General features: G+C 47.1%; 1 protein-coding gene across 2 annotated transcripts; it reads left to right on the top strand.

Moving 5' to 3' along the window:
• Positions 1-25: 25 nt before the first annotated feature.
• On the top strand, positions 26-19,593 carry LOC135809251 (lysine-specific demethylase 7A-like). Of its 2 annotated transcripts, XR_010552181.1 has the most exons (16): positions 26-405; positions 510-595; positions 3,892-3,950; positions 5,919-5,977; positions 7,965-8,125; positions 8,464-8,504; positions 11,386-11,492; positions 11,983-12,099; positions 13,032-13,152; positions 13,842-14,004; positions 14,930-15,017; positions 15,655-15,761; positions 16,617-16,708; positions 17,012-17,092; positions 18,312-19,248; positions 19,283-19,593. XR_010552181.1 is itself a non-coding variant. In XM_065322551.1 (15 exons), the coding sequence occupies exons 1-15, from the start codon at positions 287-289 to the stop codon at positions 18,699-18,701; spliced, it is 1,791 nt and encodes a 596-aa protein (XP_065178623.1). In that variant the 5' UTR covers positions 26-286; the 3' UTR covers positions 18,702-19,593. The 2 variants fall into 2 exon arrangements, 1 of the variants encoding a protein (XP_065178623.1); XM_065322551.1 differs by having other exon boundaries at positions 18,312-19,593.
• Positions 19,594-20,973: the final 1,380 nt, after the last annotated feature.

Genomic DNA, 20,973 nt, shown 5'->3' with positions numbered 1-20,973 from the left:
TCAACCTTCCAGCTTCCAAATCCAAGTAACAAAAGGCAGCTGCGGTCTGAACGGAGAGAATAGGTGCTCGCCAAGTCAGGTTTAGGCAGGGCTCCTAAAGTCTTTCAGCAGAGATCATCCTCGCCCTGTCCCTCGTATTCGGAAGACTTGCTTTGTTCATCTTCACTTCTCGTAGCAGTCTCGCGTTTCTTGTTCTCTTTGTGGAGTTTACCCCCTTTGCATTGATGTTGTACGCCAACGAAAATCAGACGAATAATTTGAAAAGGTGCAGGTTTCTTTCCAGAGGATGGCGAAAAAAGCAGCTAATCAGGACAATGAGGCGCTCTACTGCATCTGTCGGAAGAAATATCGAGAGGGCGTGTTTATGATAGAGTGTGACGTTTGCGAGGATTGGTTCCATGGAAGGTGAGTAAGCAGTGATCTAGGCGTTCAAATTTTCGTCTCTGTATAATCTGAAGCCAAATTTGTTCGCGCCTTCAAACCTGATGTTTTCCGATCGTGCCTAACAGCTGTGTGTCCATTTCGGAGACCGAAGGCGATGATATTGACAAGTTTCACTGCCCAAGCTGCACCAAAGCCCATGGATCGACTGTCTGTGAGTTCTACAATTTTCTTTTTCATCATTATTTTTTCACAACTACTGTACAGTACCGCTGATCCACCCACAAGGGCCACATGTACAAGTGACGTAGATCTACGTGCGTACATTGTACTGCTGCAGGTGCAACCTTCGCTGCCTGAGCTTGATCTGATGATCTGTCGGTAGTGGAGCGATGCATGGCTAATACTAATATGCATGATGTGTTCTATGTGCAGTGCTGTGTATACTAGTACAGTACTATGGAGTATGGTTCAACAGGAAAATTTAAAGGGGAAGTTAAGGCAAAAATTAAAATTTCACCAGTTGTAGTCTTCGGGGTGCTGAGTCGAATGGTCGTGGTCCGATGAAGCTGAGACGCTCCCTACCTACTTGAATCCCAATCGAACTCGCGCACTTCCACCGAAACTGGGTGACTGCGCCCTACTAGATGGGGATTTGTATGAAACATGTCACTAAAAGCGCCATTTCGTTCTTATAAAAGCACGGATGACCGCGATTGGCCCATATGTTGTACTCTTTTGGACGCTGAGTCGACTGGTTTTGGTCCGAAAAGGCTGCGATGCAGCGTTCCTCCTTTATTCCCAATCGAACATGGTTGAACAAGCGGTCACGTGCTCCTGGGTGCCCAAATCACCTGGTCACCACGCCAGCAGGCGACAACTTTCACACCAAGGTTCAACTCGAGTGACAGGACTGCACCCAAAAAAGGTCAAACAGGCTAGTAAGTTGTACCCTGCAGGCACAGTGACCAGGTGACTGGTGTACGCAGGAGCACGTGACCGCTTGTTCAACCATGTTCGATTGGGAATAAAGGAGGAACGCTGCATTGCAGCCTTTTCGGACCAAAACCAATCGACTCAGCGTCCAAAAGACTACAACATATGGGCCAATCGCGGTCATCCGTGCTTTTATAAGAACGAAATGGCGCTTTTAGTGACATTTTGCATACAAATCCCCATCTAGTAGGGCGCAGTCACCCAGTTTCGGTGGAAGTGCGCGAGTTCGATTGGGATTCAAGTAGGAAGGGAGTGTCTCAGCTTCCTCGGACCACGACCATTCGACTCAGCACCCCGAAGACTACAACTGGTGAAATTTTAATTTTTGCCTTATCTTCCCCTTTAAACACAATAGGGCTTGAAAGGTCTACGTCACAGCATAGCAACAATTTCAAAAATTCAAAAACTGGATCCACTTGGATCCAGTTTTTGTATGGATCCAAGCACATTTCAAGCGGTCTTACTCACAGCAAAGTGATGTAGCCAGTGAAACTGACTGATTTGGCTAATAGGGGCAGGGTGACACCTGGTGGCGAAGTAAAAGTCACACATGCATACGGCATGAGTGGGTTGCTATGCACCCACATACTGAGGCAATAGGGAGGTTTCGCTCTACGTAATTACGTATGAAAATCCGTATGTCGTACGCGCCGGGGAGCGAGGGCAACTTTCATACGTAAATCTCTCTACGGATTTCCGTAGGAAAGCTCTTTCCTACGTTGGATCCTCCGTAGGACTTTTTGAAATATTTTCCGCATTTGTCCATGGCAACATTCAAGCCGCGCGAAACACAAGGTACACACACCGTACACCACGTGCAAAATATAATGGAAAACGCGGTTTCGGTTCATGGTGCATGCGGTGGGCGCATGCAGCCAACGCGTCTCCAAAGCAACAACGCATGTTTAGCAGTCATGGAGAAATCACGTAGAGCGAAACCCAACAGCTCTGATTTTTACGTATGAAAATTCCGTGCAGTTCATACGTTATTTTCATACGTAATTCCGTAGAGCGAAACCTCCCTAATAGCAAAGTCACACCTTAGTGGATCCAAAATAGAAATTTGATGTCAACTTACTACTCCCTGGCCGTTTTTGACGTCATCACTTTCAAGCCCTATTTGGCCACCCTGAATTAATTTGTTGTTTCGAGTCACTCTACTCAGCGGTACACCGGTGATTGGGTTCCTTTTCATTCAAAGTGTGACCAGACATGCAGGCATTTATGCCAAGCTTCACACAGCGTAGCACTTTGTTTGCACTGCAGACTGATGGCCCAGCAATGATTGATAGGGTCCCTCTTGGGCCAGATCTCGGCTACGCAGGCAAAGAAGTACTTGTATGAGGAGCAATTTCCACCAATCATGCACCTGTCATCAAGCGGCGAGGCAATGAGCGATGATTCTTTCCTCTTTTATACTTAGGGGCCATCCGTAAATATAGATATTTATTTAGAAACGAAAACTAGTCGTTTAGGGGGGAGGGGGTTTAGCGCCTGTTCGTTTCTCAAAAAATATCGATGTACATTTGGCATGCGTGAGCATGTCCAGAAAAAAGACCAAAAATATCGATACTATGTACCATGTGTATGTGTTCGTTTCTCAGGGAGGGGGGTTGAAGAGAAAGGACTAGTTTTCGTTTCTAAATAAATATCGGTATTTACGGAAGGCCCCTTACGGGATTGAAAATATACGGATTAGAAAAAAATTCCGTCTGAATATCATTTTACTGTCACCTTCACAGAGACCATGGTATGTGCCTTGTTGCTATATAGCCCCATCACCACCATTTTACTGCAGTACACTCGGCTTGAACCCAGGTTGAATTGAAGTAGAGAGAGAGATACAGAGACAGAGACAGAGGTGGGCTTGTTGGGTCCGGTGGTAAAGCCAGCCCTGTTGACTGGCCATCAGCTGGTTATCGACTGGCGTTGCCCCAATGCAACACATAAGCACACGTAGTGTAAAGAAGTACGATGCCCTTTCGATTCGATGACCTGAAATCAGTGCCCACCCTGCATGCAGCCAATGTAACTCCCGGTGCACGGTTGCCACTCTTGATCTTCTGTACAGCGAACCAATAATGTATCTTAGTGTTGCTTGTTGGGATGGCTGTGCAATCGTAAGACCTCCCACGCCCCAGAAAACGGAGTAAGCATCTGAGAATGTCACATGGCAGAAACAAGCAAGCTAAACCACACCTGACCCAGATCACTGGTAACTGGTATTGAGTGGTATACATGTATTCAGGAAAAAAGGTTCTCACAACTGAACCATCCTTGGAAGAAGAAAAACTCGCCCAACATGAATATCCCACTGCAGCTTGTCCACAGTTCTTTGAGAATCGGTGGCTGCCTGTGTGCTGTAAGGGCACGCAAACATAGCAAGTACACGGCATCCCATTGCCAACGTTCTGCAACGTTATGTGCGTCTTCCAGGACCTGTGACGGGACATGGAAAGCACATTCTCACGATGATCTGTTCCTGTTTTTTCTCTCTGTATTTGTCCTGTGCAGATAAGCCCAGACGCAACAATCACAGGCATGCCTTTTCGGAGGATGGTGCTGAGAACAAGGTACTGGTAACTCCGTACCCTTGCCACTGCTGCTGATGCTGCTGCTGATGCTGCTGCTGATGCTAGAGTGTTTTGCCATCGACCATATTTGCATGGGTATTTTATATTGCGTGTTGCGTTTCGTTTATACTTTGCTGGTAAACTGTATACAATATCTGGAGTAAGTGTTGCGAGTAGTTATGTCTGCGGTATTGGAATGTTTGTGTGTGTGTGCATCAGTGTGTGTGTGTGTGTGTGTGTGTGTGTGTGTGTGTGTGTGTGTGTGTGTGTGTGTGTGTGTGTGTGTGTGTGTGTGTGTGTGTGTGTGTGTGTGTGTGTGTGTGTGTGTGTGTGTGTGTGTGTGTGTGTGTGTGTGTGTGTGTGTGTGTGTGTGTGTGTGTGTGTGTGTGTGTGTGTGTGTGTGTGTGTGTGTGTGTGTGTGTGTGTGTGTGTGTGTGTGTGTGTGTGTGTGTGTGTGTGTGTGTGTGTGTGTGTGTGTGTGTGTGTGTGTGTGTGTGTGTGTGTGTGTGTGTGTGTGTGTGTGTGTGTGTGTGTGTGTGTGTGTGTGTGTGTGTGTGTGTGTGTGTGTGTGTGTGTGTGTGTGTGTGTGTGTGTGTGTGTGTGTGTGTGTGTGTGTGTGTGTGTGTGTGTGTGCATCAGTGTGTGTGTGCATCAGTGTGTGTGTGTGTGCATCAGTGTGTGCATCAGTGTGTGCATCAGTGTGTGCATCAGTGTGTGCATCAGTGTGTGCATCAGTGTGTGCATCAGTGTGTGCATCAGTGTGTGCATCAGTGTGTGCATCAGTGTGTGCATCAGTGTGTGCATCAGTGTGTGCATCAGTGTGTGCATCAGTGTGTGCATCAGTGTGTGCATCAGTGTGTGCATCAGTGTGTGCATCAGTGTGTGCATCAGTGTGTGCATCAGTGTGTGCATCAGTGTGTGCATCAGTGTGTGTGTGTGCATCAGTGTGTGTGTGTGCATCAGTGTGTGTGTGTGCATCAGTGTGTGTGTGTGCATCAGTGTGTGTGTGTGCATCAGTGTGTGTGTGTGCATCAGTGTGTGCATCAGTGTGTGCATCAGTGTGTGCATCAGTGTGTGCATCAGTGTGTGCATCAGTGTGTGCATCAGTGTGTGCATCAGTGTGTGCATCAGTGTGTGCATCAGTGTGTGCATCAGTGTGTGCATCAGTGTGTGCATCAGTGTGTGCATCAGTGTGTGCATCAGTGTGTGCATCAGTGTGTGCATCAGTGTGTGCATCAGTGTGTGCATCAGTGTGTGCATCAGTGTGTGCATCAGTGTGTGCATCAGTGTGTGCATCAGTGTGTGCATCAGTGTGTGCATCAGTGTGTGCATCAGTGTGTGCATCAGTGTGTGCATCAGTGTGTGCATCAGTGTGTGCATCAGTGTGTGTGTGTGTGTGTGTGTGTGTGTGTGTGTGTGTGTGTGTGTGTGTGTGTGTGTGTGTGTGTGTGTGTGTGTGTGTGTGTGTGTGTGTGTGTGTGTGTGTGTGTGTGTGTGTGTGTGTGTGTGTGTGTGTGTGTGTGTGTGTGTGTGTGTGTGTGTGTGTGTGTGTGTGTGTGTGTGTGTGTGTGTGTGTGTGTGTGTGTGTGTGTGTGTGTGTGTGTGTGTGTGTGTGTGTGTGTGTGTGTGTGTGTGTGTGTGTGTGTGTGTGTGTGTGTGTGTGTGTGTGTGTGTGTGTGTGTGTGTGTGTGTGTGTGTGTGTGTGTGTGTGTGTGTGTGTGTGTGTGTGTGTGTGTGTGTGTGTGTGTAGGGATTCACTGGCCAGAAAAAGCCACTTCATAGCTGTGTGGTGTAGACCAGGCTGAATAGTGGCGGCCAATTCTGCAGCCTTGCAAGCTGTTGAATGGTGCAATCCCAGCACAAGTTGCTATGGCTTCTGCTGTAGCATCGCTATCATCGCCTCCGGCGATGGGCGTCCAATGGTGTGTGTGTGCATGTTTCCGTGCATGTGTCCGTGCATGTGTGTAGGCTGTCCAGGCGGGCACTGTTGCGTTCGTTAAATGGCTCAAGAAGCGTCCGTTTGAGAGGTGAGTTCTCGAACAGGTATCACCACTGTTGTTCATTCATGGCTGCATATTGACAGCAGTACAACAGTACGTGTTTTCTGCAGTTTGAAAGACTGCTGGTGTGACTGTTTCTCTTTACCACTGTGTCCCCGCTACCAGTGCCTAGTCTACGTCACAGTACCCCTACATGGGCAGCACATCCTCCAAGAGTGACTGGACTGGGCATTGGCAGTGGGGACGCAGTACCCCTACATGAGTAACACATCCTCCAGGAGTGACTGGACTGGGAATTGGCAGTGGGGACGCAGTACCCCTACTTGAGTAACACATCCTCCAGGAGTGACTGGACTGGGCATTGGCAGTGGGGACGCAGTACCCCTACATGAGTAACACATCCTCCAAGAGTGACTGGACTGGGCATTGGCAGTGGACGCAGTACCCCTACATGAGTAACACATCCTCCAAGAGTGACTGGACTGGGCATTGGCAGTGGGGACGCAGCACCCCTACATGAGTAACACATCCTCCAGGAGTGACTGGACTGGGAATTGGCAGTGGACGCAGCACCCCTACATGAGTAACACATCCTCCAGCAGTGACTGGACTGGGCATTGGCAGTGGGGACGCAGTACCCCTACACAGGTAGCACATCCTCTAGCAGTGACTGGACACGTTAACCCTTTGCATATATCACGGTGCGCACTGAGACCACCCCCCAGTCAGACTGGGTTTTCCACAAGGACCGGTCAAAGATCCGAATAAATCAGGAAATCAGCGTTGTCGTGCCGGTGGCATCATACTGTCGTGGACATGGAAATCCGGTCGGAGGTCAAGCGGCCCCAGGGCGCTGGCCGTGCAGCCGTGAGTACGCATACGATCAACACGTGCACTGCATGCAACCTTCTGTAAGCACTGAGGGCTGCGGCCCCCGAGTCATTCGACCGGATTTCCACGTCCACGACCGTACATACCTAGTAGGTCTGTGTCGGGTAGCGTTTCCTTCTGGTACCGGGGCCGGGTAATTTTCTAAGGCGGCGTGGCTGCCCCATCGCGTAGTATTCCTATGCAAACCCAATGGTTCATTGTATCATTCATGGCGCAGAATAACCGTACCCTCTCTTACTCGTATACAATAAACTTGGACGCACGCGTGCAACTGATTTTTGAACTTGGCCGGGGCCCTTGTGCTCACGAATCAGTCAGTCACGGTTGTACTTTGCACGCGAGCAAAAGTGACGGTTGTTGAAAGCGCGCGCTACGAATGTAGTGTGTGAACTATTATTTCAAAAGATATGCGCCATAGGCTCTGAAAAAGGTGACGTCAACAAAAAAATTCCGCATTGGACCATACCATGTACGCGCCGGACGCGGGACTACACCCTCTTGTTTGTGTACCGTAAACGTCCGTAAATAAGTACATGCCCGCAATAAACACCCCCTTCATTCTTTTGACTCTGTCTGTTGAAGTCAAGTCGAGTCCGATAAACGTACCGATACTGCCCGAAATATGTAGCGGTACGGTGCGACCGGTACGGTGCGCACATGCAGCGTGCCGTGTAGCATGTAAATCTAAATGAAAATGACGTCTCCTCTACACACAAGTCAGGTCCGAAAGTTAGGTCGTGCCCGAAAGTCAGTGCCCGCCCGAAAGTTAATACGGGTGTGGCCACTAAATTCGAAAGTAACTTAAGTAAAATGTAACTCGGATGGTGAGCCAATTAAATAATTGTGAAAAGAAGAATGTCTCAGTACTCCTTGTCAGTTTTGTGCCATTTTGTCGCACTCGCTGACTGTATAAGATCTGGTTACGTTGGAGGACAGTTAGTCATAACTCGTAACATTTTGTCCTTCTTCTTTTCACAATAACTTTTAAGTAAGTACGTACTTATTTACGGACTTCCACGGTACTCTTGCTATTACCAATGCTGTTGCACCTCTGGCCATGTTGTCGCTGTTCATCACATGCATTTCTTTCTTCTCCTGCTTTCTTGTTCCATGTGCTCATCAGTGCCGATGGCATAGTGAAGTACATGAGGGGTGCCGACGTCACAGTTGCCAAACTTGAGAAGCAAGGTTTTGAGCACCCGATAATGGTGAAGGAGAAGAAAGGTCTAGGATTGTTTGTGCCTCCATCGGACTTTGCAGTAACTGACGTTGCCAGGCATGTTGGTGAGTTAAGCCAACGTGTTTCAGCTAGGTAGTTTAATATTTATGGGTGATCATCAGGCAATGTTGTCAGGTTATCATGAACACTTGAACCGGTTGATAGCCACATGTCTTCCACTCTGCCCGGAAGTTCCCTGATCTTTGTTTATGATGTTGCATGTGCTATGATGTTTGAGGTTTTTTTTTATGGCTTTTGGAAGAGTTTGTTATCGCCTCAACTGAAGATAGCAGGGCCAGGGAGTCTGCACTATACCTCTGTGCAGGCCCACGAGTCCGTTGTGTTGAAATAAACTGTACTCTTTACATTTGCTGGTGTATGTGGTGTGCCTTTCTGTTGTCAGAATCGACTCGTCAAGTGGATGTCATTGACGTGAACCGCCAGGTAGGGCAAATGCAGTGTAGCGTAGGAGTAGACTGCTTTTAACTTGCAGCATCTACCACCGGTACTGCCACATCTTCTATTTGAGCGCGGTCGTAAATGAGCCGTCAGATGAGGCATTTTTAATTTTTACCAACCCAAATGTTCCGGAATTAATCCTACACAGCTTGGATGCCAGATCCCACTCATGATGAGGCATACTGCTTATGTATGGGTGTATGGTGCTGGGCATTGCCAAGTAGACCAATGCTGTGCCCGCTCAGCTACGGACTGAAGCTGGCTGCGGTATTCCATGATGGTCAGCAAAAACTTTCAGGACAGTGACAACAATCTCAACTGCAGAATACTGCAATGACAGTGCATTGTGTGGTTTCTTTCACTTGTTGCCATTCTCCCTTAGTTCAAGACCCCACATTTTCCAATTCTTCACTATATTTCCCAGTTGTTTAAAGGGGAAGTTCACCCTAAAATGAAAGCTTTACAACCTGTAGCGAAAAATGCACTGATTCCAATGGTAAAAGTCGCAGGTCGATCGGAGCAGCCGTTCCCGAGTTATGCATGTTTGAAGTTTGCACTAAATTTGCTGACATCATTAAAGGGGCACTCCGGGAATATTTTCGGTGGTGTGTTCTCTTCATGGGGGCCTTATATGGCCCCCAAGGAATGGGGAATCGCGAAAACTAGACCCAAAAAGTCGATATATGATTATGAAGCCAGGGAGGGCCAAGTTTGTCTCCTCTTTTGATGGTTTTGATGACGTCACGTGTGATTAGTATTCAAATTCTCTGCATTTGAAGATCTTAGTTTTTTGAATTTTCTGGTGATGAAGAACGATGTTTGGTCAACATTCCCAAGCACACCACCGAAAATATTCCCGGAGTGCCCCTTTAACTGGCCCAGACCAGGCCGGATTTATGACGTCAGAGATAGACTTTGTATGGGAGTAGATGGGGAAAAACCAATTTCTTTCTTGTTTCTCTGCAACATTGAATTTAATACTAGGTTTTTTTCCAGTTGGGATAACGGTAGGGTGCCATATGTCCCATACCAAAGTTTGAAAAAGATCTAACTTCTTTGGGGCAATGGAGAGCCAAAATACTGAAATTTCCCCACCTACTCCCATACAAAGTCTATCTCTCTGACGTCATAAATCCGGCCTGGTCTGGGCCAGTTAATGACGTCATCGTGATATCACCAAATGTAGTGCAAACTTCAAGCAGGTATAACTCCAGAACGGCTGCTCCGATCAACCTGGGGACCTTCACCATTGGAATCAGTGCATTTTTCGCTATAAGTTGTGAAGTTTTCATTTAGGGTGAACTTCCCCTTTAATGCCAACATAGTAGACATAGTGGAAAGCGCCTTCACATACCTGCTCACCAGCAAATGAATACCTTGACTGCCTCTGCCTCATCTTGCCCTTAGGTCAGCTGGATATTTTACTATCAATGACGTACGAGGATCATCCCGAGCTTGAACTCATTGCAACCATGCCCATAAGCCACAGAAATGTTATATGGCCCGATATCTGAGACTTTTGACCTTCGGGGCTACGCGTTTTTTTTGAGAAAACACTAAAAACAAATTTGTTCGCAAAAAAATCGAATCTGTCGAAGCAAAGTGCAGAGATGACAATGGCGGAAGGAAATGGAAGGCGATTCTTGAGTCAGTTGGTTATTGGGCTCACGGAGCACAGCAGCCGCGATCCCATGGACGGTGATGCATCGTTCTTTGTGGATATCCTGTCAAGCGGCGACAGCGCTTCTAGTTCTGAGAGCGCATGTCAGTCGAATGGATCGCAAGTGACACGCGGTACTTACCTGTCGGGGGCGACGATGATGAGGACTTGGCCTGGATGAGTATGATCAAGGCCAACCACAGTCTGCCTCAGCGATAGCTGCTACAGCTCCAGGCAAGGACAACCAGGTGGATTCCTGAGGGTACGCCGCGTGCAAGGTCGCTGGCCGCCCTTGCGCGGGTGGCAGAACGCCCTTGCGCGGGTGGCAGAACTGTTTCCTGAGTGTCACGCCAGACCTGCTAAAACAGCACGAAATGATGCGAGTTTTCTTTGCGACGATGATCCTAAAATGTTTTGGATGGCAAGCTCGATACTCGAGCCAATAATGGCGAATCAGACCATCACGGAGCACGTGAGGCTGGGCAATCTCGAGTACTAGTAACATTCTGTTACTTTTGAGTTGGTGGTGTGAAACGCTTGTCAGGCTGTGTTACTGATGTTTGGAAATGGTCAGTCTCCACAAAGTGTGACAAGGCGAATCTGGACGCATTTGCTCTGTTTGACTCCTTCACAATAAGTATGTGAATGCTGTTACATGTATCATGGTGTTCCATCAAAACCTGTTGCAGACTATCCTGTCAAGCATGTCCATCACCAGGAGAACAGATAAATCACCTCTCCTTCTAATGCTGCTATTGCTGCTGTTGAAACTACACAACCTCAATAAAGTCACGGAATGCTGGAAATGAAGTACCTGAACAGTCAAAACACTTTACTATATTAGTTGGCTATTGATATCACACGGAAACAATTTTTGGTGGCTCCAAACACACTGATCTTTCAAAATTGTAAAAAAAAGAACAATTCATTTTAACATGACTCCTGACTGTAAAATGCATTTCTACATGGTCAATATTGGTCTGATGGCCGTGAAACGAAGTGACAATACTCTACAAAGGCTAGACATCAATTTGCAACAAAAAAATCAATTTCACCAAAACAGCCCCGAAGGTCGATTTTCTCAGATATTGGGCCATATTACTGCCACTTACTGGTACTTAGAGATGGCTTTTCCTTGCCTTCTTTCTGCGTGGGCATAGTGCCATGATGCATGGTTGCTTTTGTTTTTGGCTGGTGTGCGTACAGGAGGATTTCAAGATGTCCATGCCGGACTGGTGCGACTACTTCAACACGGCGCCAGAGAAGCGCGAGCGCACTCTCAATGTTATCAGCCTGGAGTTCAGCGACACACAGTATGTCATGTGGTGATGCTGCTGCTGCTACTTATGCCCTGTCTTGATCATTACTGTCTCATACGCAGTGTACTGTAAACCGCCCAATATTCACGTCACTAAATTTTCGCGATTTCTCAAAACTGGCGAGTTCACGATGGCAGATTTTCGCAGAACACTGTGGCCACACACACACATACACCCACTGTTGAAGTTTGATTTCATGATGGTGAATATTTGCGTTGTGTTCTTCTCACAAAAGTTAGCAAATATTAATTCGTGAATAGTCGACGTGGAGATAATAACCGTAAATTAGCTATGAACAAAATTAAACTGAATTCCATTGATAAATGTGACAAGAAAACATTCTGGAACTGAACCGTTGCTGCTTTGTTGTTTGACATGAGCGCCAGTTTAATTTTTAGCATTTGCGAAATTGCGTACTGTGCTTTGTGCGTTCACTCGTTCACACGATTTTGTGTGTCTTGGTGTTTTCTTTTGCCGCCGGCAGACTATCAGAGTTTGTAGAGCCACCCAGTGTTGTGCAACAGATAGACTGGGTGCAGACATGCTGGCCTGAGCACTGCCAAGAACCAGAGCAGGTCAACTCTTCTCCCAATGAAGATGGGTAAGCCTAGCTGGCCCCCAGTGGGTACCAGTCTCTGCTTATTGTTGCTGGTGATCTGTTGTTTCGTTTTACACTTCCTGGAACACGCTCGATAGGCATGTCGCCCTTTCACTAGGCCGTTCTGCTTGGTCCTGATGTATGATGTACTATGATGCAGAGAGGGTGTCTATGAGCTACAGTCCATTTCAAAACTATAGACGCGTACCTAGGCAAAAACCGTTATGCCAGCATCTATACCACATAAAATCTGTGATCACTTTGTGCATAATTTTTTCCAAATTGGGCGTCTGTTATCCAATCGTTTAGAAACTATATGGGAGTGATTGTGGAGCGATCCTGAGCAATATTCCGAAAACTATTCTCAAAAAGGTCCAGCCAAATTTTTGAAATATTTCAAAAACCCTACGCGTCTATAGTTTTGAAATGGACTGTATGCAGTGTTCAACTCACTATAGGCAGTGTGTATGTTAGCTGTGTGTGTTACCCGTGCCCTAGCTGTGTTGTGAGTGCATGTGGCTGCAGTCATAGCAGAGCACTAGCCACGCCTCTTATCCCACCGCCTGATCATCAAGCAGGTGCAGAGTGCAGTGCTCAACCAAGGTGCAGGCACAATTATTGGCTGCTTGGGTTGTTCTTACCCAATAGATGGGAGTGCATGTACAGCTCAAGAGACAGTTTATCGGGCGGGCGGGTGTTGTTTGCTTTCCTGCGTGATGTGAGCAACCTCATGATGTCATTCACGCTGTTCTATCACTGTATGTGACTATGTGGTGATGTCATGCACCACTGTGTGGTGATGTCATGCAATGGCAGTACAGTGCACATCTTCTGCTTCTGGATGGTCTCTTTTGCCATCTGCCGGCACCTCGGCTACCCATACGGGCCCTTAGTTGATCTTGCCTTGGTGTTCTTGTCTTGCACTGCTGTGTTAGAACTGGAAAGAAACCCAGCCGTCCCAAGGTACAAAAGTACTGCCTGATGAGCACCCAGAATTCGTACACAGACTTCCACGTTGACTTTGGTGGCTCATCCGTCTGGTATCATGTTTTGAAGGTGAGTTGGATTGCTGCCCTCTTCACTTTTCTGGTGGTTTCAGTGTGAAATGTGTGTGCTGTTGTGTGAAATGTGTGTGCAGTTGTGTGAAATGTGTGTGTGCTGTTGTGTGAAATGTGTGTGTGCTGTTGTGTGAAATGTGTGTGTGCTGTTGTGTGAAATGTGTGTGTGCTGTTGTGTGAAATGTGTGTGTGCTGTTGTGTGACATGTGTGTGCTGTTGTGTGAAATGTGTGTGCTGTTGTGTGAAATGTGTGTGCTGTTGTGTGAAATGTGTGTGCTGTTGTGTGAAATGTGTGTGCTGTTGTTGTATGCTTATTGTTGTTCACCCCATGCGCAATCAAAGTACATGCATGTAACTGCCTTCTCCCCCCCCCCCCCCCCCCCCCCATCTACGACATTACGGCAAAGCGAACATGCAGGATAATATGAGCACTGTACGTGTATCTACCGCCATAGCACAACAGTATAACATCATATTATCAGGCCATACGGTGACAGAACAGTGCGGACAACAGCATGAGGTTCACCAAAGTCGAGTATACACTGTGAGCCTATGGACCCAGTGGGTGGGGGGGGGGGATTCTGCCTGGACCTATTTATCTCTCTCACCTTTATAAGTTTGTACTCAGCCATGTAGCGTGACGCCGTTATACTCTGCTGTATTCTTTACTGCGCGTGGCCAACACAGGGAGAGAAGGTGTTTTATCTGATCCGGCCTACCCCTGAGAACCTGGAACAGTATGCCCAGTGGCACGAAGAGGACGCACAGAGTGAAAACTTCCTAGGCGACCTGGTCGATCACTGCTATGAATGCCGTGTGAAGCCTGGAGCAACGCTACTGATCCCGTCCGGTAAGTTAGTTGCCATCCTCTCGGGGGGGGGGGATTGCTTTTGTTTTCATTGTGACAATTGACGGATGTTTCATCACTTGGGCCATTGCTTCTTACCTTTTGCATTGCCGTGGAGGTGTTTGGCAGGTCCACATACCCGGTAGAGGATTTGAACGGCATCCATGTCAGCTACGGCATGTTCTGCTATCTATTGTCTATGGATGCGCCTTCACGAACACACAATTGGTGGTTTGCGTGCTGTTCTAGGATGTACCCAGTTCCTCACCCGCCGACAAGGAGGCACATGCACATACACATACACCGGGGTGGGGGGAGGAGCAGTGAAGTCTACAGCAACTTGCCAATGGGACGCCAAGCAGCTTTGCAGTGGATGTGAAAGGTGCTCCTGGTCACTGGGACCTGGAAAAAAATCAGACGAAAGTTTTTTCATGATAATTAGAGTGAGGAATGCAGCCACAACGCCTGCACAAATGCATATGAATAATAAAGTTCTAAAACGAAATACTAAACAGCAATAGCTGCCTCTGAAACCGCCAGCGTGGCGGGAGGCTCTTGTTGATCAATTCTTTGTTGATGTTGTATGTAGCTTGTCTCATCTGAGTGTTCGTCTTGTCCGAGTTTCTTTGTAGTAAATCCTCCCCTCGGCTTGATCCAACATGTCATTGCTGTGGCTGAGCTGATTGATGAGATTGCCGCAAGATTCAATCATGGCAGTAATTCAAGGAGATATGTTCAAGATCAAGAGGCAAGGAGGGGGGGGGGGGGGAGAGGGCTGGCTTGGTTGGGGTCTTGAACACCCCCACACACACACACACACACACACACTAACTTGGGATTTTTGTCTCGTTCATTGTTTCAAATCTTTATTCTCACGATAACCAGTGTTGTTGTTGTTGTTGTTGTTGTTGTTTGTTTGTTTGTTCAGGTTGGATTCACGCTGTCTTGACTCCCGTTGATTCGCTGGTGTTTGGCGGGAATTTTATCCACTCCTTCTCAATACCGTTGCAGCTTGAGTGAGTCTGGGCTGCTCTGCATCCAAACACACGCACACCACCACCACCACCAGCAGCAGCATGGCCTCCAATGCACTACTTATCCTGTGCTTGAAGTGTGTTCTTTACCATTGGGGGAATGTTGTCCTAAACTCCCTTTGGCATGTTCTGCTATCTATTGTCTATGGATGCGCCTTCACGAACACACAATTGGTGGTTTGCATGCTGGTCTAGGATGTACCCAGTTCCTCACCCGCCGACAAGGAGGCACATGCACATACACCGGGGGGGGGGAGAGCAGTGAAGTCTACAACAACTTGCCAATGGGTTGCCAAGGAGCTTTGCAGTGGATGTGAAAGGTGCTCCTGGTCACTGGGACCTGAAAATAGCTTGTCTCATCCGACTGTTCGTCTTGTCCGAGTTTCTTTGTAGTAAATCCTCCCCTCGGCTTGATCCAACATGTCATTGCTGTGGCTGAGCTGATTGATGAGATTGCAAAATGTGAATTTCACATTCCCTTTGCTCTCGCATGTTTGTTACTACTGTCATAAAGCATGGTTACCACAGAGTTAGTACTCTTGATTGCCATATTAAAGTTGCTGCCTCCGAAACGCTTGTTCACGATTATTTCTATTATTATTTGCTGGTCCTTTTTCAGAATTAATCAGCTAGAAATGCGTCTCAAAGTCCAGGACCGTCATCTGTTCCCTCATTTTGAGATGCTCAACTGGTATGCAGCTGTCCACATTACGAAACAAGCGGAAGGTGAGGGCTGACACGCCTATCTAGTACTGTTGTCTACTCCTCTTCTCCTCCCCCCCCCCCCCCCCCCCCGTCTCTCCATGTCCTATTGTCATTGGTGTGTGCGGTGAATCTGCGAGATTTCTGCCACTGCGTCGTAAATTTCAGTAAATTTTCAATGAAAAGGGTATTTTGTTGACGTGCAATTAATAGACATTTGTGCACCGGAGTGAACTAGACCTTTGTGCAATTGAGTGAGGTATTCGTAGACCTTTTTGTGCAGTCGAGTGTAGGCCGCTCAGCGCACAGGTCATCGGTAGACTTCAACTTAAGAGGTGGAATACTGGTGATCGTGCAGTAAAACGTTACTGCTGTGCTCTCGTGGATATAGTTAGGTTGATGCAGAATTTGTGCCCAAGTGCAAATTTGAAACAGGCAATTTTATGAAAGAAATTTTTGGCTGCGTAACCGTGTACTAATTTCAGAAATTTTAGGTGCTCAATACTTTCGGTATGAGGGCAAAAGGCCAGGTTAGGTGAACAGAAATTTTAGGTGAAGAAAAGAAGTTTCCTATTGGTTTATGTGTGTTAGTGTTTGTTCGGTTCATTGAAATTTTAGGTATGAAACAGACGCACCGAAAGTACCAAAATTTGTGAAATTAAAGTAATCCCTGGAGGTACTAGGTGGGTCTGAGAAAATGATGCATGCACCACACATATCAAAGCAGTCCATTTTTAGCGATGCAATGGATGGTTTGGACTCTTCTTCAAATTTTTCTTCAAATTTTTTCCGTTTACCACTCAGTAGACTTTCTCGTTTACAACTTGATTCCGTGTGCTGTTACACGCATGTGTTCAACTGTTGTCTGTGCATTGATAGAGTATCGTAAGGCCGGACGAGATGTTCCACACTACATTCAGAATGGTCTTGCCGCGCTGCATCGTGGCATGAGGAGCTGGACCCAGCCAGATGTATGTATTGAACCGTATACATGTACTTTGTAGTTCAGCTTGCTGTTTGGAGTACTTGCTGTGTGTATATGGCTGTGTGAATGTATGCATGTTCGTTGTTGGTGTTCTCACAGAGCTGGTTTGGTTTGTCAAGGCCAGACTATGATAAAATCCATTGTGCCTACCCTCTTTCTTTGTGTGTGCGTGTATGTGTGTGTGGGTATGTGCATGTGCGTCTCTCCCTCTGTCTTTTCTCTCTCTCTCTCACTCTCTATCTCTCTCTCCCTCCCTCCCTCTCCTGTGTCTTCTTCATTTATATTGTAGAAAATCTACTTCCACCGCTGTGAGATCCCAGACAGTCTAGCGTACTCCCGGGTGTTGCGTAACATGGCTGACGAAATAAAGGTAAGTAGCTACTGTGATGTGTACGTGCAACGAGGATTTCCATGGCGACGCCACTCCTGTCAGTGATGGCACGTGCTAAGGGGGGGGGGGGGGTGCACTAGAGACAGCACTCCCTGAGTAGGCACTACAGTCCACTGACCCGGTCGGGGTCAGCACGCTTTCTGAAAAAGAGAGCTGCCGTTTGGCATGTTGGATTTATTATGACTTCACGTCCACGACCCACTAGTGCACCTCACTGAGCAGTGAATCAGATGTTTAGCAGCACCCTCTCTCTCTCTCTCTCTCCATACACTCCTAATCCAGCACTCGTTGCACCTTAGTAAGATACCAGTCTGGCCATGTACGGTCGAATGTCACTTATCCGACCACTTCGGGAATCAGGCATGTTGGATAACTGAATATGTTGGATAACTGATATCATTTTTTATGTGCATATATGGCTGGATTTCACTGATTTATGTACACAAAACCGAATATATTCATGCATATTCCATGTACACATACACGTTAGCATACTTGACCACATCTACTTCAAGTAAATGCATATTACACCGTATAATATACAAAAACAAAAGTTTATTTTTATTTATTTTTAGGATTTTACTGTGGAGAGTCATAAAATTACCACTCCCGGGCTTGTCGGATAACCGACGTGCTCGGATAACTGGCGACCGGATAAGTGACATTCGACTGTACATGTACCACACTAGAACCTATGTATGCCATCAGCTTGGAGCTGGCAGAAAATTGTGTTTACAAAGGACATTGCAATGAAGCATTTCTAGTCACTGCATACGATTTGGTTGACATGTTGGCACTGCATATCACTGACCAGATTATCTTGATCTCTTGATGATGGCTGCCTGTGATGATACCACAATACACATGCAATTTGCTACAAGTAAGGCCGGTAGAGGTGTTCTACTCCCCATCTATCATGTAGCAGGCATGTGAGGTGGATGTGAACGGTGGATGGCATTGGATGGCGCTGAAAACTGCAATCGACATGCCCACCCTGGTTCAGGTGATCAGTGCGGGAGTCCTGTACTTGCATACCATAGGACATCGTGAGCTCATCGTATATTCGTCTTTTCTAGTGCTGCCCTTCATTGCCAGGAGCCGTAAACAAATACCCGTATCTCGGCATCGTTGCGTCCTGAGTTCAGGCAGGCGCATTGCCAATTGCATGTGCTTCTTTGGTCACGTTTCTTCACTGTAGGCTCTGGGCCTGTCGGAAGGCAAGACTATTGCCAAATCTCCTCGACAGCCGTACCAACGCACGCCCTCCATCTCCACGGTAACACGCAGCTCGGAGCAGCGCACTGTACCCACCGTACCCAAGACGCACACGACGTTTTCTGAAGGTGGTGGCGGTGTGAGCGTCACGGCAGCACCACCGCCACCACCAGCAGCAGCCAAGACGAAACTGGCCATGCTGCCGGTGAGGCAAGGCAGTGTTGTCAAGACAACCACTCCGCTTTCCCTCCCGCCCGCGTCGGCCAAGTACGGTGGGCCTGCAGTGGAGCGTGGTCTTGAAGCCCTCAAGCGTGCCACTTCCCTATCGCCGAATGACATTGAGACACCTCCCAAGATGAAGAAGGAATCATAGCGGTGTGTCGCTTGAATCACCCTCCTCCCTTTCCTCCCTTCGACTCGCGCAATGATACTGCCTATAACTTGAACTGTACTGACAAGGCTACAAACTGAATATTTCAATCATCTACCGACCACTACTCTCAACAGCATTGTTTTATGTCTTGACACTATATCTTGCTTTTACTCCCTCTCACTATTCTCTTTTTTAGATGCCTGAAATGGCCGGACTTGTCAAACCTGCTTGTCCATCTTTATTGACTTGCCTCCTCTAGTGCATGCTGCTTTCGTCTTGCCGTGAATTTAGAATTATAGTAGAAAGAGAATTCTATTTTTATCGGATGAATGCTTAGATCTCGTATCTTCCGAATATGGATATGGGATGTTGTTTTTGTTGTTGTTGTGCGGGTCTATACCCGTAGTACACAACATGTAACATTAGGGGCAATCTTGCCGCCATGAAAGTTGATGAAACCCACGCTATTCTTGTGTTGGCTGTTGGCTTGTGCCGTTGCCTGGTGTTATTGCCTAGGTGTGCTATTATGTTTGCACATCTTGCACAGGTGTGCTGCCGCTGCTGCTGCTGCTAACACACAGGTGTGTGGGTGCGTGTGTGTGTGTGTGGGCGTGTGTGTGCGCGCGCACGACAAACGCTACTTATTATCTGGGCTTACCGGTTCTTGTAAACAGCATTATTGAAGACTGCGTACAGTGCTACCAGTACTAACCACGCTGTACCTTGTACGCTCCAACAGACACGCATTACTGAATGCTGTTTGTTCTTCTCGGCTTTGTTATACAATGTAACGTTATTATTGTGTCTCCCCTTCCCCTTCTGAAGTTATTGAAAAGTTGAGTTGAGTGCTCTGATTACGGAAACAATCTGAATACAATGTTCTATCATCGTGCGTGCGTGTGGATGTTTGTTTTGTCGGTATGTGTGTGTGTGTGTGTGGGGGGGGGGGGGGATGGTGGCACAGTGTATGCATGCAGCAGTGATGCTGGCTCTGGGGCAAATATCTGCCAGCTCAGAGTACGTGTGACAGCAGCAATGCCCACTTGGGCGGGAATACTAGAATGTCCTTTTTTCTGAAGTGACGAAAAGACACTGTTGTCACTTTGGTTTTCTGAATACAGCTGCAATGGAAATTGAAATGGTATGACTTAGGCCTTTGTGGATAATGCCGGCAGAAAAATTGGCAGAATTCGGTACTTTTCTGGTAAGTTTCATGCATGTTTGGTATGTGGATAAAGAAATGGAGCAGAATTCGAGGAATTGCCCGCCATAAGGTTTGTATGGTTCTGCCAATTTCACTGCTTTTCGAGCAGAATCTGCCAACTTGTCGAGCATTATCCGCCAATGCCTAGTATCACTTTCTCTTTCTTCACTTTTGAACACACATATTCTTACCCGAATGTACGCTGTTTCTGATGTCCCGGTTCATCCTCCCCAGCTGTTCATGGTTATGCCTTCTCATTGCTCATCTCAGCTGATGAAACATGTACGAAATGGACATGTCTGGCTGCTTCATTTCGGTCAGGGAGCACTATGTCTATGCTACTCAGCCCTGAATTATGTGCATACCATTTCCGTGGGTCCAACCCCCCAGTCTGCATACACGTGTGTCATGTCCATGCATGGTACCAAGAGCTAATGCATATTATCACTCCCTTAGTATTGACTCACATAGATTTTTGCCATACCTAAGCAGTCAAATATTCCTGCATATTTCACTCCTTAGGGCTATATTGACTGCTTATATTTGACTGCTTAGGGGTCGCGCAGTTGAGCGGACCGGTGCCTAGTGCAGCATTGTCACTGCATGAGTAGGTGGTGGTGCAACGGTTGTGCAATCATAAAACCGGGATTCACGAGGTTATCGTTTTGGAATTTGAAATACGGACTGTTTGTCGTGATAAATCTAATATTGACTTCGTACTTGGTCAGTATAGGAAATAAAAACCTCGTAAAAGACCTCGGCTTCGCCTCGGTCTTTTACTCGGCTTTTATTTCCTATATTGACCTCGTACTCAGTCAATATTAGATACGTAATGGGGGGTTATATTCTTGATGGTACATCATGCATGGTAGACATAATTATTACAGTACCGGTATGTACTACTGGTACTCACCGCATGCGCGTGGTTGCATGGGGCTTCCCCGTCACCGTCCGGTCCAGGTGACCATGGCTACGAAAGTGTGTTCCTTCGACGCTCGACGTGAGTACCTGTGCTGCGAGTGTGCATATGTGGGCCGTGGCTACAAACAATGGCAATGCCAATGCCAA

Source organism: Sycon ciliatum, chromosome 2 (assembly GCF_964019385.1).
Source record: "Sycon ciliatum chromosome 2, ocSycCili1.1, whole genome shotgun sequence".
In the NCBI taxonomy this organism is placed as follows: domain Eukaryota; kingdom Metazoa; phylum Porifera; class Calcarea; order Leucosolenida; family Sycettidae; genus Sycon; species Sycon ciliatum.
This window is presented reverse-complemented; position numbering and strand designations above follow the sequence as displayed.